This window comes from Drosophila takahashii, chromosome X, assembly GCF_030179915.1.
Source record: "Drosophila takahashii strain IR98-3 E-12201 chromosome X, DtakHiC1v2, whole genome shotgun sequence".
In the NCBI taxonomy this organism is placed as follows: Eukaryota; Metazoa; Arthropoda; class Insecta; order Diptera; family Drosophilidae; genus Drosophila; species Drosophila takahashii.
The window spans coordinates 10,291,054-10,314,835 of NC_091683.1; the positions used below are offsets into that span (position 1 = coordinate 10,291,054).

Below are 23,782 nucleotides of genomic sequence, written 5' to 3' on the forward strand. Positions count from 1 at the left end.
TGCCTGTTTTTTGGTCTATATATTTTTATTAAAAACAGTTTTTTTTGTTGGTTTTTCTCTTTCAGTTTTTTTGTTTTTGTTTTTGTGAATTTTCGGTTTTTGTTGTTTTTTTTTGTTGGTTTTCGGTTTTTGTAAATAACGTGACGACTTGAAAACAGAAATTAAATAAGTGTACTTTACTCGTAATGTAGTAGAAAGTGTTATAAAAGCAATATTACAATAACTGTGGTAGAATTGGCTCCTAAAATAGATATTTTACAACTGATACCACTTCTTGTCTTTATATTTAAGCATTAATTGATGCGCAGTGCCGCTGAAATCTTGAGCAGTGTTGGCCATGCGCTCGGCGCGCTCCTCCAGCAAATTGAGCTTCTCGCCGCGCTCCATGGCCAGCTGGTGCGCCCGGCTGATCTCCGATGCGGCGGTGGAAGCCCTCGCGCCGAGCTGCTCCAAATTGGCCCCGGGTATGTGCCGGGCCACCGATCGGTTCGGCTTCCCGCTCTGCTCGCCAACTGCAGGGATTAAATGGGAAAAGTATTATTATTACTTGTATTTAAAAGTCACAAAGCTCTACTTACATAGCTCCTCGCGATCCAGGAGCTTGGCGCCGCCGCCAAAAAGACCCTTGAAGAAACCCTCCTTCGGCTGTTCGGGCATTTCGTGTACCGTATATAGTTCACCCATCATCTCCAAAATAAATTGACTAGAAATATTGAAGCGAATTTGAATTAGTATCATATACGAAAACTTGAATAATTAATAAAATATGAAACAATTTAATTCGGCTTATAATAACTAAGTTTACTAGAATTTTGAGATAAACATTTTCCTAAGGCTTACCAAAATTCCGATGATATCGTGAATTTTTGAATTTCGGTGGGCGATGCCATGTACAATCCATGACCTTTATGACTAAAGCAAAATATTTTTGATATTCTGTGGAATAGAGAACAGCAAATGTAAAAGTCACAATCATGATTTCCAAGTTCCAGACTTACTGAGTTGTATCTTCATGAACAATGATCTGTTGACCCCATATCGAAAGCATTGGATCTACAATTCCCTGTTTACATTTTGTTTGAAAACTAAGCAGAACAGAACGAGAACATTAGTCCGTGGCAATGAAATATAAAGAAATGAGTTCAGATCACCTTAGTTCCATAAGCGGTAAGAAATCAGTATCCAGTAACAGTTTTAGACTAGGAAGACTATGTACCATTAGATGGCCATTCGAAAGATAGGTTGCTAAGCAAGAGCCATCTGAAAATGGAAGGAATGTGGGTTAATTGAATTATTTGATCATGTTGATGAATATAGATAGGAATAAATTTCAATTTCAAATGTATTATAATTACTTAATCCTAGTAAACTAAATATTCTGTTCTTATTATTAAAATATAATATTTGCATTAATAGGCCTTCAAATACCTTTCATCGTGATAGTTTCTGCCTTGACTGCAAAATCCATTTCCGATAATTGTATGCGGTTGATGCAGCACTGGTTGGCCACATCGAAGACTTTTGTTTGCTTCTCGCTAGCGATAACGATGTATTGTCGATCGGTGAGAGTTTCCAGGCCGGTGCTCACGCTTCCGCTGATGCCGCTGCTGCTGGCGCTGCTGCTGCTCATCCCGCCGCCGCCGCCGCCGGTTGCTCCGGCACCACTGCCGCCGGCCGCTCCAGCCGATGCCCCACCAGCTGCACCACCAGCTGCTCCGCCAGCAGCTGATCCTCCACTCGCCGCACCACCGGCAGCACCACCAGCACCGCCGACTGCTCCGCCGGAGGACGCAGCACCCGCCATGCCGCCAGCGACCGAGGTGTTTGATATTGTATTGGCAGTTGTCGGTGCGAATGTGGGACTGGTGCGGCTGCTGCTCTTTGTGGGTGTGCCTTTAAAGGGTATTTCAAGAAGAAGATTAGTCAAGTGGATGCCCATTACATTTTGAGTGGGCCGCCCTTACGGTCTTTGTCCCCCCTTTTCTCGTCACGCCAGGTCTCAAACGTATAGGGTATGATCGAGCCGTATGAGTCTAAAAAAGACATGGAAGTTATGGATCCTTTGAGTCGTACCACGGGGCCACCTGGAAAGTTAATAAGCGCATAATATATCATTATGGATTTGTAATATAATCATTTTAAATGTTTAAACAAATTGATTCACGGCTTCTCCAATTGAAATATAGCTCTATTTAACTAGTTGTTAAATTATTCAAAGAGTTCTGAAAAAATGCACGATTTTTTTCCATTGTTACGTCCAAAAAACTGATATTTTAGGGTGAAAAACATGGATTCGAATTTTCAACGAAAATAGTCCTTTTTCTTTGGTTTTTGAGTCGTAGCTTGGACAATTCAAGGCCTACAGCTAAAAGACCGACTGTTTTGAACAGCTAACGACCTATGCTAACGAATCCCATCACTTTCTTTTTTTTTTTTTTTACCAATTTTCACGTTTTTGATAAGGGGTTACATCACATTTTTTTGCAAAAAATGACAAAATTTAAAAATTTCTAGGTTTTAATGCCAATCGTTAGGGAATTAAATCACGAGTTCAACAAAGTATGACATTCCATATTTGGATCATTATTTCCATTGTTACGACCAAAAAACTGACATTTTAGGGTGAAAAATATGGATTCAAATTTTCGACAAAAATAGTCCTTTGAATACACATATTTTAAAATGCCGTAAAGTCTAGGTACTTCCAAAGACACTTACCATTTATTGTTATCAATACTGGCTGAGATTTGCGCACATCTCGCTCCGGCATGGTGATGAACAATGTCAGTATCGAACCGAAACTAGTTCCAATCCACAAAGTAGGAACAAGTGTCAAAATATCTGCATTGAAAATATATACATTTAGATAAAAATTAGTATAAATTGAGTAACCAATCGATCTTACCATTTCGTTTTGCATAACTCTCGATAAAAGCTAAACAGGTAACAGATTCAGAGGAAGACATATCAATGCTGGACATTGACGATGATCTGGATCTTGAGAAAGTTCCATCCAATTTATCTGTAATTTATTCGGGTTTGGTTTTGGGGATCAGAAATTGGTTTTTTGATGGATGGCAGATACAGATAGGAGAAAGAGAGAGAGTTAAATAAACGAGTTACATCAAAATCGTTAAATATTTTAATAAATATTGTGAAACAGAGACAGGCGGATATAGAAATAGAGAGAGATAGAGTGATAAAGAGAGAGAGATAGAGAGAGAGAGAGAGTAAAAGCGGCGGGCGGTAGTAAGCAAAACTTTTGCTTAGATATTTAATCGAATTTTGCTTTATTTTCTAATTGAATTATTATAATTGCGATTTTTGCACTATGTTGTTTTTGCGCTGGACAACACTAAAATTACCGCTAGGCTGCCTAATTATTGTTACTTGCTCTATGTGTGGTTTGCATGTTTATGTGTGTGTGTTTTTTTTAATGTTTTTAGCCGCTCGCACGATTTAAATATTCCTATCATGGGATTACCAAAGCAACTAAAAAGTATTGATGGACTTTAAAAATGATTAAAGTCAAAAATATATGCAATTATTTCCATTTATAAATTTGTAAATTGACCTCATTATAAATATACTAAGCATGTTATTTTGAATTCATTTGCAATTATGGTAAAAAACATTGTTCATCTGTTGATGATTTGATTTTACTTCAATATCAATATTTTACATTTATGTGAATAAGTGATTTTATTGTTCTATATTAAAATAATATATATTGCTTTGAAAAGTGCTTTAAAAATAATATATTCAATATAAACATTTGGTATATGTACAATATTATTTTCAGAACTTTATATGCCCAAAAAAATCATTTTGACTTATTTATATAGTTTGAAATAAAATAATCCCAGTTCAAGTTTTTACATCTGCGAGCGACTTTTATATTTTTTTTTATTTTTCCATTAGTTTTTTAATTTTTTTTGCTGTGAGTGCAATTTCGAAAGCAGCAGGCGTCTGACTAGGAAACAAAAAAAAACTCACAAAAAAAAGGACGAGTGAAACTTGGTTGCATGTGTGCTTAGCTAGGCTTTTGTATGGGTGTGTGTGTGCGTGTGACAGTATGCAGTATGTGTGTGAACTATGCGAAAGTTTAGTTTAGTTTAGTTTTTGCCAATACAAAATCGGATCTTGTTGTACTATTTTTCCATAAGTATCTATATAGATATAGAAATCCGGTTAGTCTAATTCTTGGTTTAGTTATTCGGTTTGAAAATTCATTATTATATTTCTGGTTCAAAGCGTGCCAAATGCAAATACAAATACCGAGAGAGAGAGAGGGAGATAGAGACACAGAGCGAAAGAGACAGATATAGTGGGAGACAGTGGCAAGAGGATAAGAGGAAAAGAGAGAAAGTAGAAGTATAGAAAAAGAGACAGCGAGCAGAGAGCGAACAAGCGAGCGAGACAGATTGAGAGAACATATTCATATGCACTGTTATAGTTATAACTAGATTGTTTTCTAGGGCTAGAGAAAGACAGAGAAAAAGAGAGAGCGAGAGAGAGAGCGAGCGAGCGAGCGAGCGAACGAGCGAGAAAAAGACAGACAGCTCCAGCCATCGCCCCCCCTCAAAAACCCCAATAAAAAAAAAACTAAAAAACTGATAAACAAAAAAAAATCAAAACGAAAATGTATCGAAAATTTCCAAAAATTCCAATTTCAATACACACACACACCAAGTTACCCAGACAGACACGCACACATACAGAGGAAGGGGGCGGGGCCACAAGCAACGTGCATCTCGTCTGCTGTCCATATTCAGGTGTGTGTGTGTGTGTGCGTGTGCTTGGATGTGTGCGTATGCGGTGTGTGTGTGTGTGCAAAGAGAGAGAGATAGAAATACACAACGTCAGCGATACAGTCGAACTTCTTTCTGCCGCTTCACCGTTGACAACCAGCCCAAGGGATTAAGACCCTCATTTACCAACTACATTGGACAAACCACTTGTTGGTATAGCAAAATGGACCAAAAAAATAGGACAGGTCGCGATAGAGAAGTTCAACTGTACATAGATTGTGTCTTTGTGGTGTATGTGTGTGGTACACTTGAAAAAAATGCAATTCGTTGTTCATGACTAGATAGTGCAATCTGTTTTCTTTGTTGGTTGCTATTGGTTGCTGTTGTTGTTCTTGCTGTTGTAGTTGTTGCTTGTATTTATTGCTGTTATTTTGTTGTTGTTTTTGTAGTGATTGCTGTTAGCTGTTATTGTTGTTGTTGTGGTTTTTTCTGTAGTGCTCTGTTGTGCTCCCACCTTGTGATTTGGACTTTTTTAGGGACTCGTACGATGTCACTGACTGCTGTTGCTGTATAACGGATGTTTGATGCGGATACGGATGCGGATGCGGATACGGATGCGGATGCGGATGCTGATGCTGATATTGATGTTGTTGCGCACCTGCACCGCTAGCACCACCACCACCGCCGCCGCCGCCACCGCACTCGCCGCCCCATGGATCACAAGACGATTGATCAAACGATTGCTGCTGTTGCGATTGCTGCTGCTGTAGCTGCTGTTGCAACTGCTGCTGCTGCGACACCACCTGTTGCTGCTGTTGCGGCTCAGCCGCACCACCGCTAAATCCACCGCTAATCGCACTGCTAATACCACCAACACCAACACCGACACCGCCACTAGCAACACCCGCACCTGCATCGTCTGCACCGTAAATCCCGGAGGATCCCGCCAATGTCGCTGTTGCTGCCGCCGCTGCTGCTGCTGATGACGATGTTGCAACATGATCCCCGGAATCAGGACCACCACCCATCGATTGCTGCTGCTGTTGCTGTTGTAGCTGCTGCTGCTGTTGCTGTTGCTGCTGCGATAGCTGCTGCTGCTGCTGTTGCTGCTGCGATTGCTGCTGTTGCGGTGCTGCAGTTGCAACTCCGCTGCCGTTGATCTGGGCAATTGCAAAATATACATAAACAATAATTGTGGGAGACACGGGAGAGAGAGATAGAGAGATACACACACATAGTCAGAGATAGAGAGAGAGAGATAGAGAGAAAGACAGAGAGAGACAGAGAGATAAATGCACTAAATGATTGAATGGCCATCTCTTTCACATTTCGTTGGTTTTTTCGAGTTTTGTTTTTCCGTTTCTTTTTGCAATTTCTTCTGTTGTTCTATTTTGTGCCGAGTGGGAGTGTACATATGTGTGTGTGAGAGCTGTGTAGGTGTGAGTGTTGGTAATGGGGGTGTAGCATACTTTTCAGATACGCTCAACATAAGGATTAACGAAACTAGTGTGCAAATTAGGAGAACTTTTGGTGAGTTTATGTACAGTGAAGGCTGGCTAACGTTTCATGTGGACATATTCAAATGAAACCTAGTTTTTGTTGGCAAATTGTAAACCAAAGACAACTTAAAATTCGATTTGCACATTTAAGGTTGGGAGTCAAGTTTCAAACTGTTTTGAAATTTAGAAAATTTAGCAATTGTCTACTTATGCTACAGCCAATTTCCATTGTCAAACTCAATTTTCTCTATAGCTTTTTATATCCTTCAACGCGAGTATAACTCGTCTAATGGATCAATGAAAGTAATTTTCTTACAAATAATATTTAAAACAGAATTCAATTTATACCATTTTTAGGAAACAATGATTTAAACTACAAATTTTAAACTTTTTTGATATTAATCCTATTCTTGAATTAAATTATAGTAAAATAAAAAACTTACTTTTCAATTTGATCAGTAATTCAGTCTTTTTAACTCGTTTCTTACTTGACAGATAGATCTTCTAGATAGGAAAGGTTAGAGATACATAAGTGTATTTAAATTAAAATAAAAATTTAAGCTTTTTTCGTCCTGACTAGCAAGCGATCACTTTAGTTTAGAGTGTTGGTGTTATTTAAGCAATTTACATTGGTGTCCGCTAATCGTTTTTCGTTTGTCGTTAATCGGCTCTTTTCAGGTGCACAGCAAACAAGAATGTAATATTTTTGATTGAATTGTGATAAATACAGAAGCGTTGGATGACGATTAAATTTTGGTGATTAGTGCAAATTGTATGTGTGTTTATACTTAATATTCGCTTAACAAGTTATCAATTAATCGAGTATCCGATCACAACACAAATACGATTACACAGCGAGAAACGGAGGCGTCGTTGCAGTGGTGGTGGGTGGGTGACATTGATTGGGTGGCTTGATTGACAGTGATAAACATAAGACACAATAAAAACACGAGAACACGATAGTAAATATTTAGGTGATCATAGCAAGGATAACATTAGAGTAGATTACTTTGGCAAATGTATGTTATGTTATGAAATATGGGTAAGTGTCAAAAATTCGAGCGAGACAGAGAGATTGAGAGATAGAAATTTGACAGATATATAGAGCGAATAAACGTTGGTGGGTCTCGGGTTAGAACGAGAGGTAGACATATAGGTAGACATGTGGTTATGTGGGTGGAATTTTTAGCTGTTATTACATGAATAATCGATATAAAAGTATTTAGGTATATATATATATATGTGTTTTAGCTTAGTTAGTAGATTTCTCTTAATCACTTTTCAATAGCTTGATTGGGTTGGTATTGTAATTATGTACAAGTGAAGAATTGTGAAGTTGGGTAAAGCGCTAAGCAAAATCGGTAACAAAAACAAAGGCATAAAGGCAACGGTAAATTTGCTTATCGATAGCCAAAACACACATTCAATGGAACAATCGAAACGAATATAATTTTTAATTAAACATAGAAAAATAATGGAAATAACCTAGGTTATCGATAGCAGAAGATACGACCAGGGGCGTTGGGGCGTGGGTCTTGAGGAGGGGCGAGAATCGGGACGGAAATAACATCGATGGGAGCACAACGTTTGAGCCTAACCTCACAATCGAACTTGGTTAACAAGTAGTTCCAAGTGGCATCGATCAACAAATTGTAACCGTACGGCATTGGGCCACCCACCTAATTGAGTACTGATTTTTCTTTCAGTGTGTATATAAGGTGAGTTCGAGTGGTGAACTTACAAACTAACACGGGTCACAGTGGTCAACGTACAACAATCAACAATTCGTTTTCAGGTTTTTAGATTTCGATTACATTTTAAATGCACTTTCTCTTTGCACAGTGCATTCGTATGGAGTGTGGTGTGGTGTGGTGAGTTGAGTGGCTGGTGATTGGTGAAACTTTCAGTGTGTGGTGTGTTGGCCTACAGCACCCGCTTTACATCGATCTCTTAACTTAAGATTTATACATATAATGTGGTGTTTTTGTTTTTGCATACTGAGTAGATAGTTTTATAGTTACACTTTGTATGTGGGTGTGTTGGTGCTTGTTAGTGGTTGTTGTTCTTGTGTTTTGGGTGACTGGTGAGTAGTGGTAGTGATGGTGTAGTTGTTGTTGTTGTGGTGGTGGTTGTTAAATGATTTACCAAAGAACTTCCACACAATCACATACAGGCAGTTGTATTGCAGCTCTTCTGCATCCGTTGCCTAGGTATTGAGGAGAAGAAGAAGCATAGATAAGAAAATTTTGGCAAAATTTGTACTTTTGTTAAGTTTTCTATTTTCTATTTGTTGTTGTTTTTTTATTTTAGTTGTTTTTGTTTGGGTGCGTATGTGAATTTTTTGTTGGTTGCTGTTGTTATTGCATCACGTTGTGGTTGTAGATTGCTGTTCTAGTTGTTTTTGTTGGTTGGTTTCCCATTTATATATTTACTGTTACTTTTACTTGATTTTAATTTGTTGTTTTGTTTAGCTAACTCTCTACAAAGTAAGCTCTATACAAAAAATGCAATTTTGGTTTTTGTTTTCGTTTCAAAAATCAACAAAACAAGCATCATCGGAATTTTGATTATCGTTTCGATTTCATCTCGATATCCGATTTTGGAATATGCACATCTCTAGCTGCTTTATTTTAGGGGGTTTTGGGAACACGGGCATGGGCAAGGGAGCGGGGTGCTAAGTTTACAGTTGTATCTCATTTCATTTGCTATTTTCTACAGTTTGCAGCAACTAAAAGCAACAAAAAGCAATAGCACAACACAAAAGGGAATAGAGAAAGTGAAGAACCCAAATAGAAACGACGACAGAACGCCGATTTTCGGGGGAGCAGAGAAAGAGAGACAGAGTGGGAGGACTGGGTGGGGAGAAGGTGTCGAGAGGAGGGAAAAAGAAGATATCACTTGCAACGTCGAGGGGGGAATACTGCGTTTATGCGGAACTAATACTGACAAAAATAATAAATAAATATCCTGTTCTTAGGGTGATAAATTCTTCGGTTCAGAATGGGATTTTTTATTATTAACAAAAAAGTTTGTTTTGATATATATTTTTAAGATGTAAACTGCTCCTATCACAACTCCCGAACATCCGAACAAGCCTAACAAACATATTTGTTTCTCTATCTCAGGAACACGGTCCCTGCTCGGGCGCCATCTGTAAAATTTCGCTTTAGCGAATATATACACCGCAGACCATCGCATAAACGCAGTAATTACATATCCGAACCTCCGATTCGGATTCCTGATTCACATTCTTTCTGCCTGCCTTGCGACCACTCAGTAAAAAGTTCGCTCGCTCGCTCTGCATATGATATATTTTTTAGGGAAAAGGGTTCGATTACACTCTCTTTTTTTTTTTGTTAACCGGGTAAGATAGGTAAGATGATCCTTCGCCGGGGCCATACTTACGTATCTTCTTGCCGCCAACTCCTCCGCTGCCGCTGGCAACGCCTCCTCCACCACCGCCGCCCGTCAACGGGGAGACATCGTTCTTAAGGGTGCGCACACCGCCTCGCAAATCTCGCGGCTGGTACTTGATATTCGGAACGGACAATAGCCGCTGATCGCGCGACTTCTCCTTGAACTTTTGGCGGGCGGGCTTCAGCGGAGCTGGTGCATCCGCCAGTGGCAGATTGTTGGGTCGCTCCACCTCCACCGCAGCCGGCTGTTCAAAGTCAACCCGACGAAAGTTGCTGCTGCTGCCGCTGGCGGCGGCGGCCCCCTCATCTGGCGAATCGGTGGTCGAGGATCGAAATTTGCCACGAACTGCCGGCGATGGTGATGATGATGATGCTGCTGCCATTTCGGCATCATCCAGCGACTCCATCTCCTCCCTGCCCTCCGGCGTGGCCTCCTCCTCGGTCGCCGGTGGCGTGGCTCCCTCCGGTGACACCTCCTTGGGTGTGTAGAAAATGGAGTTATTCTTGAGCGACTCCATGTCGGCGTTGACATTCAGACCGCCGATCTTCATATTGACTTTCGATAATTGACGCTTCAAATTGAACGTTTTCCAGGACATTGACTTGCGTCTGTCCTGCAGCTCCTTGGGAGCCGCATCATCCCGCTGGGGACTCTTGGCCATCATCATGGCCGCCGATGCCGCCGATCCGCTGACCAGTGTTTCACGGGAACTGTTCACCACCATCGGTGGACCATCCGGTGAACTGGGACGTGAGGAGCTCATCGTTGTCGCCACGCCGTCGTTGGCCGTCGACGATTCGCCGGGAGCCTCCGGTACAAATTCAAGCGACGGACTGTCCGGACTGGTCGTGTCGTTCAGCTAGATGAAGATCGGGATTTTTGGGGGGTAGGGGGGCAGAGTTTTAATTTTCGTTTTTCTTTTTCGGTTCGTTCAGGCAACAAGTAAGAAAAGTAGTGGTCTGTTTCGACGGACAGGGGAATTTGGGGGAGATTTGGGGATTAACATTCACATCTTTTTGGGTTACGGGGGTTTATTGTTTTTTTTTGTAGGTTTTTGTTTTGGTTTCTGTTTCTGTTTAATTTGTTCTCTTTTCATTTCTTTTCTAAGCAAGTCCAAAGATGCAGAAGTATAGCAGCAACAATTAAAGGCAAAAGAGTTAAATGTGATGGAATTTAAAGGTAAAAATTAGAAAAAAAATAATAAAAAGGATCACAGCACCAGAATGGGGGTAAAGTAATTATATCATAGCATTTTGTACACTTTTTATGAAATTTTCTGAAAAAAACTTTTTTTTACACTTTTATTTATAAAATGGTATATACAAAGGTTAATTTTCTTAGGGAAAAAGAAAAAGCAGGTACATTTTTGTTATCTTTACTAACTATAATTCAGATTGAGCTTGTGAAGATCCCTGTTCGGGCGCCATGTTCAGTCTTTCTAAGGTTCCGAAATGTATAAAACCTATTGTCCTCTTTTATTTATACTAACTAACTCTAAAAATTGAAGTTTTATAAAATTTTATTAAAGACTCTATGCAAAAGCTGCCCACTTTGTTTTTATATGCTTCCATATGAAAGTAGGTCATGGAGTATAAATCATGAAAAGCGCGAAAGGGCTAAAATGAATTCATGAGAGAGTGGGAAATAAATTTTGACATGCTTGGCCGTTTAAACCCCTTCGCATTTTGCATACCGAGGGGATGGAGGCTGCGCATTCTTGTTGCTGCTATTTTGCGTTTTTGGTTTGCTCCAATTTGTTCGTTTTCTATGGCGTATGTTTGGTATGTACTTTGTTTTTACAAGGATAAACAGGGGTTAAACTTGGTTTCGTGGGGGTGGCTAAGGGGGAATTGGGGGTTCAACAATTTACAATTTAAACTTGATTTGTACTTTATTTGGTTTCATTTGTTTTTTTTTTTTGTGGGGTTAACATGTATTAGATGAGGATTTAACTTTAGGCAACGACTTAGTTAGCTGTTATACTTGAGGCGTATAACAGTTTGATGCTAGGTGTGGGTGTGTACAACACACACGCACACATACACATACGCAAACACATACGCATTGGCAAAACTCAAAACTCAAACACAAACACACACACACACGCACAGGCAATACAACGTTTTTTTGGTTTTTTGTTCGGATAAGCTTAGATTTAGAATAAAAATTTGTAAAACTGAACTACAATCGTTTAATATTCGAATTAATTTTTAAAAAAATGTATATTAAACATTGAATAATTTGTTAGCTGCATTGGTGGTGGGTGGTTGGGTGGTTGGTTGGTTATGTTACAAAGTGTTTTGAAGAAAGGTGACAAAGTAGGATAAAATCACACACATACACTGATCAATCTTCAATCAATCAATGAGTTGGTACACAAGGACAGAGAAAAAGAGACAGGTACAGAAAGGCAGAGAGGAGGAGAAACATATTTTTGTTGTTGCTGTTGTTAATGTTGTTTCAGTTGTTATTGTTTATTGGGTGTTCGCTAGGCTCTTATTCAGGCAAAACTCAGATGAAATCAACTCAAATCGAACCAAACCGAGTCGAATCGAATCGACTCGAATCGGAGGGAATCGAATGAAATCAGACCAAATCGGTATCGGTATCGGTATCGGATTATACCACACACGTATGAACATGTACAACAATCAAGGCGATCAATCGTGTCTATGCGATGGTCTTGGGCGTGGCAATCAAAGGAGAAGCACGAAAAAAAAACACCAATCCATCCAAATCAATTAATCAATCATCATACCGTAGGCAAGCTTCGTGCAAACACAAAAAAGTTGACATCAATGTAAATATGATTTTTACCATGCTCCATTTAGTGCGTTTTCACTTAGAGAGACAGAGACAGATATAGGCAAGGAAACGGAGACAGAGATAGAGAGAGAAAAGGATGGCCAGATTTAACTAGACCTAAGATACTAAAAGAAAATAACGAAATTTAAATATAAATGACAGCCAATATACGGTAAAATCGGGATAGTTAGTTAGCGGTTAAGTCTAGAGAAAACTATAGCAGGATGGTAGAGTTAGAGCGGGATGGTTGGTTAGTTGTTTGTTAGTTGTTTGAAAGAGAGAAGAGAGATTATTTGGCGGGAAGGAAGGAACATACTTAATAGCAAATGCCAAGCTATACTATAGCTATTTTGATATAGGTTTATAATTTCTTAGATATTCCGCTATATATTTCGGTTATATATGCTTGCTTGCTTTTATGTGGGTGTGTGTGTGTATATATATATGGACGGGGATCTAATTACTGGTGGGGGATTCAATACGAAAATTCCACAAAGATGCAATAAGGTGACAGCGAGACAGAGAGAGCGATAGGTTAACTAAAGGGAGAACGAAAACAAAAAACACAAACCAAAACAAAAGTTTTATTGGCTACAATTTTTAAAAGTTAGCTCATACATACGAGTATGTTTAAGTATATATATAGATTATAATGTATTTATCAATTTTGTTTTTTGTTAGTATGTGATACGTAATTAAAATTTCGTTCGTTATGTAATAAGTAAATATCGGTATGCATATAAAGTTCAAATATATGTAAGATGTCTAGAAAAATACTGAGTATGTAACATGTTCAAATGAGCTGAGCACTTGTTGGTCGGTGTGGGAGTTTCAGTATACTACATATGTAGTAGCATACTTTTCGGTCTGTCAGTGTTCTCAGTGTTGCTGTGTTTCAATTCAAATCAATGGCTAATTCGAATTATCTGGTCTGTCTGTGTTTTCAGTGTGGTTGTGTTACAATTCAATTCAATCAAATCAATTGCGAATTTGATCTGATCTTCTGGTCTGTCGTTTGTGTTATTTCTGTATGAAATCGAGTGAATGTTTGTAGGCGCGGTTCACTGCGATTCGGTTATATAATTAGTCTCAGTGGCAAAGAGAGACAGAGAGACTGACAGACAGAGAGAGGTAGAGAGAGAGAGAGAGCGAGGGCACTTACCTGATCTGAGCTGGGCGATCGGCTTTGCTCCTCTTTGTTCTCAATGCGTTTTGGACTTTTTGGTGTTCGCGAGTAAGGATCATGTGCGCCATACAGATCGGGGCATGCAACACTCAATAGGCAAATTTTTTGGATTATATCAATTATGACAAGTCCATATTCGGTACCATAAGCCATTCTAAAAACAGAAAATATTCATATATATTTCCAAATCAACTGCATACAAATCAACGTCACAAAACAAATGCGAGAAAACAATTTCTGGTCGAGATAAAAACCAAGGAAAACCAATTACTAAAGATTATAAAAATTATAATAAAGAAAAATAAATTAAATATAACAAATTATACAAAAAAAAAAGCCGTATGATATACCAAAATTTCAATCGATTATGCTTTTCTTAAAAGAATACTACATATAATGCAATAAAGTTGTACTATTTGTTTTACTCTATAATTTTATGGTATTTACTAAACGAAATCTGCAATTAAATGTTTAATATATTTTTAAAAATTACTAAAAAGGGCATAAGAAGTGTGCTTTAGAAAAAATGAATATGAAAGCAAACTACAGTGCTTAGCTAAAGTAAAAGAAATTCGAAAAAATACCCAAATACTAATTAGCAATACGAAAATGAAACTTTAAAGTATATATTAATAAAAATCGAACTCAATAAATACCGAAACACAAATACGAAATACAAAATACGAAACCGTTAAAAAACGAAAACTGAAAGACAAATGAATTATTTTGATGCGCATCATCACTCTCACACACGCGCACACACCAGGCACTAAAATACGGATCCGTCCGGTTTTAGGTGAGTCTTCAAGTCAGTCGTCTATCGTTTTCAAGGGGGAGGTTAGGGGGTCGGTTTTAAAATCCAGGAAGGCGACAAGAGGGAGTTTTTTGTAGAGGTCACAAATCTGTCCAGGACTTTGGGACGTTGATTTTAAGTTAACGGTCTGCTTGCAACTGTTGCATACTACGGAATACACAACGCAAACAAATTCAACAAAAGCGGTGCTCCTTGGGGGGGGCGGGGCAGAGGCGTAGGCGGGTGGAGGGGCAGGGGTTATCTGGGGTTTTTTTTTCAGGGCAGGCTAAAACACTCGTCGAGCGTTAGCGGCTACGTCTCAGGCGCTTTTCAGAGAACGTCATGCATATACGAATACAAACTAGACTACGTCTAAGTATTATTTTTTTTTTTGGGGCAGGGTTTCGGGAGCTAGTATCTTTTAAGTCCGCTTTCCTGTGTCCTTTGTCTGGTGGGTGGTTGGGTGGCTGCTGGGTGGCTTGGCTTCTTGTTGGCGGTGGGGGCTGCTGGGGCATTTGGTGGTGGTGTGTGTACGTGTGTGGCTGGATCGATGGGCAGATGGACAGAAGATGGATCGCTGGATGGTCGGATGGTTGGATGGATCGAAGCGAGTGTCTCGGGGATGATGGGATAATGGGATGAGCGGTGGCTAGCAGCAGCTACACTACTTACAGGCCGTAACTGGAGCTGATGCACAGCGAGGTGACCTGCACGTTCCGGCGATTGGGTCCGGTGGTGAGGCAGACCAGCTGCGACTGGAAGCCCGGCGGCTTGCGCTGCGCCCCAAAGCGCACCTTCAGCGAACACTCGGTCGTCTGTGGAGGTTAGATAAAACAAAGAAGAAGTTAACAAGATACTAACAATCAATATATATATTTATTTACCTTATCCGAATCACTCGACTCGGCCTTCTGCACTTGATGGCCCGTTAGAAAGTCGCACTCGGGACTCGTGCCATAAATGTCATCAAAATTCTCATAGAGTATCGGTATCTCCAGCACCAGCACCTCCGACGTGGACTCCACCTTGCGGAACTTGAAGAGCATCACCTGGCCCATGGCGCCGGCCACACAGAGGCGTCGCGACTCCGAGCAAAGGAAGATGAGGTGCACCGCCAGCGGATTGTCGCTCTCCGGATGCGAGTGGGCGACGTGGGAGCGCGGCTTCTCGAACATCTTGGCCGTCTTCAGCTTATAGAGGATCTGCAGCGTGCCTGCACCGGAGTCCCAGAACTTGAGGCTGCCGTCCTGGTGTCCGGTGATCACGATCTCCGAATAGCTGCACGACGCCGGCGACCACTCGCCACCGGATATCGGCCATTCGCGCTCCGAGAAGCAGCTCTTTTTACTTGTCGTTGTGCGACCAACCTGAGTTTTTGGATTAAATCACCAAGATTAGTCAACTGATACAAGCTAAAGCTAAGGCAAAACTCACTGAATAGAAAGCAGGAACCAAATCCGATGGGCAATCGGTTAAATATGTGCAACATGTAACAGGTGATTCGTGTAAGTCCATTGGATAAGGCGATTCAAAACATGGAAAACCGGGTGTTAATAAGTCTATTAATACTAAGTCGTATTGCAGCAGCACGGCAATAGCATACGGCTCCTGGGTCTCTGTGGAGGCAAATAGAAGAAAAAGTCAGTAGGTCTATAAAAAAATATCTAACTTTAATTAATGGTCTAAGTTAAAGTTAAAGTTAAATAAATAAATATAACTGAAAAAAGATTATTATTTATTTTACTAGGTATTATATTTATAATATAAATATTTGTTTTTATATGACTGATGTTTCTATTGACTTGTACATATTTCTATATCTTTTAATATGTATAATTTTGTCTGCAGTTTATTTATATTATTATTAGTAATTATTTATTTTACTAGGTATTCTATTTCTATTAAAAATATTTGTTTTTATATGACTGATATGTTTCTATTGACTTGTATATTTTTTTTATATCTTTTAACATATCTAATTTCTTCTGTAATATTATTTTTTTTTGTTTCACTGTGTTTTATAATTATGTTAAATATATTTGTTTGCTATGTTTTTAATGACTTGTACAGTTTTCTCTTCGTATTTATTTATTTTACTACCTGTTATATTTCTGTTAAAAATATTTTGTTTTTATATTGACCTGTAGATTTTTCCTTATCTAATTTTTTTTGTCATAAAAAAAACCTACCGCAGGGCCAGGGATTCTCGCAGAGTGTTATGAAATCGCATACGGCGTGCTCCATCTCCAGCACCGTGGTGGCCTTGCCCACCATTACCGTGATGCAGTTGGACTTGGAGCCCTTCTCCGAGGGCATGCCGCCCGAGAAAATGGTGAAGGTTTCCCTGCAGAAAAATAAATAATAAATAAGTATATCAGTCAAGTTTTTATTAATCACTTTTATATTTTTATTGTGCTTCTGGCGATGAGTCTTATTGTTCGGATTTATGGTTATTACTCAAAAATAAAGATAATGACCTCAGTTGTTATCTTCAGATATTTAATAAAAATAAAATGCGTAATGACAATAAATGCGAGTAGTCTTTCTTACTCACCCAGTCGCGCTGGACTTCAAGTCTACTTTGTAAATCGGTTTGCATTTTTCCGCATTGCCATCCTTGTTGATTTTAGCTGGGAGACACGAGATATATTTATTTATTTCAAAATTATCAAGAGGACTACTTACCATGCGGACAGACCTGCGACTGCGGCTTGGCCTGCGGCTTCGTGGGCCAGGAGCAAATGGAGCCATCCGTGTGCGAGGACACAAAGTACTTGCCCTCATAGTGCCAGGCCAGGGACTTGACGGCCTCGGCCGCTTGCCATCGCAATTCAGCGCATTTCGCCTTCAGATCCCACAAAACAAGCAGCCCGCACTCAAATGCAATAAGCAACTGGGCGGGAAAGAGGCTCATCAGTCGGTGAATACCACATTTACCGTTTTTTCTGTAATCATTACCTTGTTTGCATCCAATGGATTATCACATAACGCAATCACAGCACCTGGATGACTAGTTCTAACCCTGAATTTTGGATTAAACACATGGTTAGTATCTCGCTCTGTGGATTCTTACTTACACCTCACTTACACTTCAATTGCTTTATTCCAGTTAATAATATAACCACTAAGTGCAAATGTATCTATGTGAACAACGTGTATGTTTCCCTTCTCGGTGCCCACGTACAGCCATTTGCTGCCCACGGGCAGGTGTATGCAAGTCACGCTGCAAGATAGACGGAGGGATTATGTCATCAGGAGATATATGTATATATGTTCCCAATTAGACCCAATGATAACCCGTTTTATTCATATTTTTATGGAGACATAACATCCTAAATGGGAAACGAGCTATTAACTTGACTCATTAGAAATTAAAATGGTCTTATTTTCGATGTTTTGTCTATCCAAGTTAAAGTTAATATATCTAAATAAAAAATATTGATTTTTATACAAACTATGGTTTTGATAACCTAATAAAATATTAAATCAATCCACTAAAATTAAATTCCGAATTAGCCCCAGTGATAACCAGTTTTATCCATATTTTTTTATGGAGACATAACATCCTAAATGGGAAACGAGCTATTAACTTGACTCATTAAAAATAAGAATGGTCTTATTTTGATGTTTTCTTAAATCCAAGTTATAGTCTAATTTCAAAACAATTAAGTAATTATATATATTTAATTTAAAAATATTCTTAGTAAGCACATTTACTTGATTTTCATACAAATTATGGTTCCAAAGACCCAATAAAATATTAAATAACTCCTTTAAAATTCAATTTCAACTTACCGCTCCCGCTGAAATTTCAGGCTCTGCACAATGCGCGGTGTCTTTTGGCGAATACTCCACAAGTGAATGGTGTCATCGGCGGTGACGGTGACCAAGGCGCCCTCGTTGACCAGGAACTGGGCAAAGAGCACGGCGCACTCGGATTCGCCCTCGTGTTTGGCATGGGCATCGACGCCAGGTCGTCCCAAACTGAAGTTAAAATAATAATATATAAATAAAATCAGTAAATCATACAAAAATATTTGCTAAAAATCCACACTTACATGCGAATGTAGCCCGATTTGTCGCCAATCGCTAGTAGCTTTTGTACAGGATCGAAGGCAAAGGATGTGGGCGAGTATGGAAAGCCATGGCGAAAGGTCTGCGATAAGAAAAAAATTAAGAATAGGTTAAACGAATTTTCAACCTCAATTATCAACTCGATTATCACGGAAATTTTTAGAACAACACACTGATAAATATTATCATATCTTTTGCTACATCTAGACACTTAAATTGAGGTTCTAGTCTTCTTTAAGACTCTATTTAAAGACAGCATACGATATGATTTTGATGTACAAATTAAGCCAATTGAAACTAATAATATTAGATTGACAGTAAAATGGGTTCGATGGAGTTTTTCGACGTCATTAAACATCGGTTATAGCCGCGTGTGTCTTATGATAGATTCAAATCATTACAGCTACCAAATAAAACACCCGCTAGCTGCAACAGATGCCTCTGCATAATGGCACTTTCTCTGTAGAGAGATACGATTAATAGGGGGTTGCTTACTTTCTTTAACGTAAAATGGTCGGCCTTGAGTTGCTCCTGGATCTCCTGCTCCTGTCGTGTCGCTTGGGGCTGAACGCTTTGTCGAAATCCATCTAGAACTCCTTTGAATGTGAACTTTTTCATTTTTGTAACATGAGTCGTCCTCGTGCTCCGGCTGCTCTATCCACAGTTATGCGATGCTGTTCTTGTGCTCCCTCTCAAAATGGTCTGGCCAAGGAGGAATAGTTTACCAAATAGTTGTAGTTGTAGTTGCAGTTGGGTGCGAGGAGTGACGGAGTGGACAGAGTGGACAGAATTGGAATGGTTCTACGGGGAAACAGTAGTGCCGGGGTCGGGATGGGGGATGATCCTGGTCCGAGGAGAACCGAAAAGTGTGGGGATTGGTTTCTTCCTCTGCCCGCGGCGAGTCTCTCCCTCGAGTCCTTGGTTGTCCTTGTTTTTAGATAGTGCTTGAACTGTGCGTAATCGAAGCCAGAGAAGCCAGCGCTGCTCTGAACTCGTCCTTGTTGTTTGATTTATTTTTGAGATGTGAAACTAGGTTAACAATAGTCGAATTAATATCTGCAAAAAAAAAGAGGGAGACAACATAAAGAATATGCAATTGAAAGGGGATGAAAACTAAGTCAAGTTTTATTTTGCAAATTTTTTAAACAATCAAGTTTTTATAATAAACACTAAACTTCAGAAGTGCATCTTTATATTTATTATTATCTTTAAATTATTATTAAATGGGTGGTGCTTTAGAAATCACTAGGACTGGAATTCGATCGTAGTTTTAATAAATTAATTGAACTTTTGGGTATACAAAATATATTGTTGCCTACTTTTAGACACCTTCAGATTTTAAAACCGTTGTGATTTCGATTTGAATGTTAAACCTTAGGCATCCAATTAAATTATTATAAAATTGGAGCGATTAACAATTTAAATACAACACAGATAAATTATCGATAGAATTGTAATTAAAATGTTGTAATTAAATTTCCATTTTTATTTTGCCAGAGCTTTCAAAGAGCAACTGGCATATGCTTCTTTCTTTTCGCACAAACACTTTCTTGACTTCTGAGAAGCGTTGGTGTTTCAGGTTTAGCACTTCGCAGAATTAACTGATGGAATGCCAATTTAGATATAGATAACAGCTGCCAATATTAAATCGTTTTTTTTTTCATTTGTTTGCCATTTTTTTTGTTTCTTTGTTTTGCTTGCTCCTGTTATTTTCTTCCCTTTCTTTTCCCCCCGTTTCTTTTGTTTTTCGCTTGGCCTGGGGGATTACATAAACCTTGATTTCTATTCAGCCTTTGACAATGGCACACGTAGATTAATTAAGAGCCATCAACTCTCGACCCCCACCACCCCCTACCCCCTGCTGGGTGCGAGAGAGGGATGGCGAAGGAGAATCAATCTGTAGAACGGGATATTGCGATTGCAATGGCGGATGTTAAATGTTAAGCGATTGTTTCATGTTAATTGAAAATCGTTGCTGCCACATTATGTTGCACAACGGGGGGGGGTGGGTTGCTGGAGGGGGGGAGGGGAATATGTGGGGATATGGGTTGCCTATATATGCACTTTTTGATGGCACACAAATCGATTTTTTCGCACACTCGCACATCGCAAATGTCGTGTGTTGTTCGGCTTTCCTTTTTTGTGTGTGTTCTTGTTTTATTCTATATTTCCTTCTTGCTTTTGCTGTCGTTTTTTGCTTGTTTTATTTGCAATTGTTTACGCTTTGACAAACCTACACACATGTACACAAGGACATACACACACACACATGTATATATGGGTCGTCAGGACGGAAAACGCGCAACAGTGGGGCAAAAAAAAAGAAGGAGGAGGGGGAGGGGGAGGAGGAGTGGGGAGAAGGACAAGCAAATCGTTGGCATACTTTAAATTTAATTCCCGCAAACAAACATTGCAGAGGGGCGAAGGAGTGGGGGGAGTAGGAAAGAGAGAGAGGGAGAGCAGAGGGAGGTGTGTCTAAGTGTGTGTGTCTGTTGATAATGACAGTGTGCTGTCCCCCTTCCACTCGTCCTAATGATGATTAAAATGCCATTGCTTCAAAGAGAGAGGAGAAAGGCGGAGAGAGAAAGAGAAAGATGGAGTCGTAGGATGCTGCCCAAATCTGTGTATGTATATATGTGTACGTAAGCAGCTCCCATCTCGCTTTCTCTCATGTGTGTGTGTGTGTATAGATAACCTCGATTTACAGATTTTTCACACACATAGGCACTGCTTGGCCCTGCTTGTTGCTACTCACATGTTAGCTACATCTTCTTCTTATGCTGATGCTGCTTCTTCTTCACTTGAACGTATGAAAAATACAAAAAAAAATGTTTTCTTTTAATTTTGAATTTTTTTCATTTGCAAATAGATCATGGTTTTTCTTTTTATTAATTGTTCAACTTTGGTCTTTTCATGACACACACACACGCACTGAATAGCCGCGCTTTTGAAATGTCTTTGGATTTAGGCTTTTGATTTTCACACTTTTTTCCGACAAAATGTTGTAAAGTTTTTCAAGTTAATGGCTTGGATTTTTTTGTGTTAAGGGACAACAAGAAATATGCTATTGGTTGGATGGTCAGTTGTCGACTGAGCTGCTGCTGCTGCTCCAACTGCTGCTGCTGCAAAGGGGCGAGGGAGAGGGAGAACGAGAGCGCCAGAGAAAAAGAGCAGGCGATGCTGCTTCCTAGGACATCTGTGTGTGTGTGTGTGTGTGTCGGTGAGAGCTTTACACACATACGCCAACTCTCACTCGCACTGCTTGCAATTTATGCTTATTGGAAATGTAACGGAATCGAATCAATCGCAGCTCCTTTTCAGCTAGCCTACTTCAAGGCGTTTCGCTGATTTTCCTTTGATTAATGCGAAAAAGGAATCTCAGTTGGTGTTGCGTGTGTGTGTGTGTGTGTGGACAGCTGCCATGTGAGCGACTATTGCGCAGGCTTACGCTATTTCGCCCCCCAAAAAACGTTTTTCGCGTACACGCTGGGTATCCTGCAGCAGCAGCAACAACAACAGCTTGGCCAAAAACAATGCAAAATGTTTTGCGCGCGCGGTCACATGACACGAGTTACACACACACACACATGTACAGCACTTATACAACTGTAAAATTTGTTGAGGCAGCGCAGGAGCAGCACAAATACTCATACAGCTTTTTAAGTTTTTTTTTAATTCTTCTAGCTTTTCTTTTCGATTTACTTGACCGAATATCTGGAACATCTGGAATAGATTTTTCCTCTTATTTATAGATATTTTTGAATTTTTGCACAAATTTTGTAGGATTCTTTCTTAGTTTAGGGGGAAAAAACAACGCGTGCGAACGCGTCGAATGCTCTGCAGCGAAAAACTGAAACTGGGCAAAACTCGAAAGGCAAACGGCCGAGTTTTCCGCGCAGTTTCCACGGCACGTGTTATACATACACGGAGAATACACACACTTACGTATATAACGTATATCCTGGTGGTTATGCAAAGCAGCGAGGAGTCGTAGGGTTGTCGCTGGCTTTGATTTTGATTTCTGTCGCAGCCAGCTGGCAACCCTGGCCGAGGTTTCCCCAGGAATCGATACTTGTTATTGTTGTAGGAAAGGGAGCCACTTTTTTTGTTGTTGGTTCTTAGAGAAAGGGAAGTAATAATCCCACATGCGAGTACATACTAAAAAATGTAATCTGCTAAAATGTAAATACTTGCATACTCCCACAATATACAGGCCCTCTCGCTCTAGCACATTAAATTTGCATGGTAATGGTAATGAGTTATGTGCCGTTATGCTTTATCCTTTTTGTGTGCCCATTATCAATAACTCAGCAAAGTAGGCAATAAAAAGGAGCCTGAAAAGAACGTGAGTGCGAGGGAGGGAGAGGGGCAGAGAGAGAGTGGGAACTCTTGCGTCATGTTGGTTAATGTAGTCCAATAAGAAACTTGTTGGCCGAAGAACAAGAACAATAAAGATAGAGCAGTGACTTTCGCTGCTCTGATAAGAATCTGCTGGTGCGAAAGACGGGGGAAAGGGAGAGGGAAAGGGACAGTATAGAAGAGAGCGAGCGAGAGCTCAAATGATTCATCTGGAGCGAAACGAGCAGCAACAACAAGTTAACGGTGATGTGATGGGTGATGATATTAAAAGGCAGCTCGCAAATGCAAACATGTTGTCATTCCAGCACACACACACACACGCCGTTAGAATTTGCATTTCGACCTGACACACTCACACAAACAAAGGGGACATAACATCATCGTCAGCGCAACAACAGCAAAACAACAGTAACAACGCATTCCGCAACACAACACCCACATCCACCCACAAAATACCAACCGAACCCCCCGCAAACCACAAGCCCCGCCCACCTGTTTCATGGCGATTCTCTCCGCTGCTTGTCACACTTGTCGCGCTTGACCAGTCCACTTGGATGGCCGATCGGTTCACCACGGGGCGATAAACGAAAACACAACGCAATGTTTAAACAAAAAGCACGACAAAACAAACGACATTCGTTAAAACTAAAGTGACCAGCTTGCGGAAAGCCAAAATCGATTTTTGATGTATTTTTTCTAAAACTGAGTTGGCAGGTTGTGTCGTAAGATATCGATATTCGGGTGGGTGTCCTCGCTGGCTTAGCCGCGTCACACTCCCAATGTTTTGCAGTACATAACCAAAAAATACCGAAAATATAACTGAAACGGGTTGGCAGGGCCGAACATTTATCGATATTTAAAGCTTAGCAAGTACACACACCCACAGGTTTGCACATCG

General features: G+C 39.9%; 1 protein-coding gene across 4 annotated transcripts; it reads right to left on the minus strand.

The window, feature by feature from the left end:
• On the minus strand, positions 1–23,542 carry Tomosyn (syntaxin-binding protein tomosyn). 4 transcript variants are annotated; one of them, XM_017160753.3, is made up of 23 exons: positions 23,377–23,542; positions 19,021–19,581; positions 18,510–18,607; positions 18,247–18,435; positions 17,540–17,674; positions 17,410–17,473; positions 17,137–17,344; positions 17,006–17,081; positions 16,641–16,795; positions 15,886–16,067; positions 15,336–15,818; positions 15,124–15,266; positions 13,635–13,812; positions 9,656–10,526; positions 2,906–3,022; positions 2,719–2,841; positions 1,965–2,084; positions 1,429–1,893; positions 1,152–1,260; positions 999–1,085; positions 841–936; positions 579–703; positions 1–512 (listed from the first exon to the last, which is right to left on the minus strand). In XM_017160753.3, the coding sequence occupies exons 2-23, from the start codon at positions 19,141–19,143 to the stop codon at positions 256–258; spliced, it is 4,404 nt and encodes a 1,467-aa protein (XP_017016242.2). In that variant the 5' UTR covers positions 19,144–19,581; positions 23,377–23,542; the 3' UTR covers positions 1–255. The 4 variants fall into 4 exon arrangements, with proteins under 4 accessions (XP_017016242.2, XP_017016245.1, XP_017016246.1 ...); XM_017160756.3 differs by lacking the exon at positions 9,656–10,526 and adding an exon at positions 5,266–5,911 and having other exon boundaries at positions 23,377–23,541; XM_017160757.3 differs by lacking the exon at positions 9,656–10,526 and adding an exon at positions 5,662–5,911 and having other exon boundaries at positions 23,377–23,539.
• Positions 23,543–23,782: the final 240 nt, after the last annotated feature.

Coding starts and splice junctions, on each gene's coding strand:
- Tomosyn (XM_017160753.3), bottom strand. CDS start 19,143: ATGAAAAAGTTCACATTCAAAGGAGTTCTAGATGGATTTCGACAAAGC. Junction 1,261..1,428: donor AGAAACTATCACGATGAAAG/GTATTTGAAGGC, acceptor TTCCATTTTCAG/ATGGCTCTTGCTTAGCAACC. Junction 1,086..1,151: donor TTACCGCTTATGGAACTAAG/GTGATCTGAACT, acceptor TGTTCTGCTTAG/TTTTCAAACAAAATGTAAAC.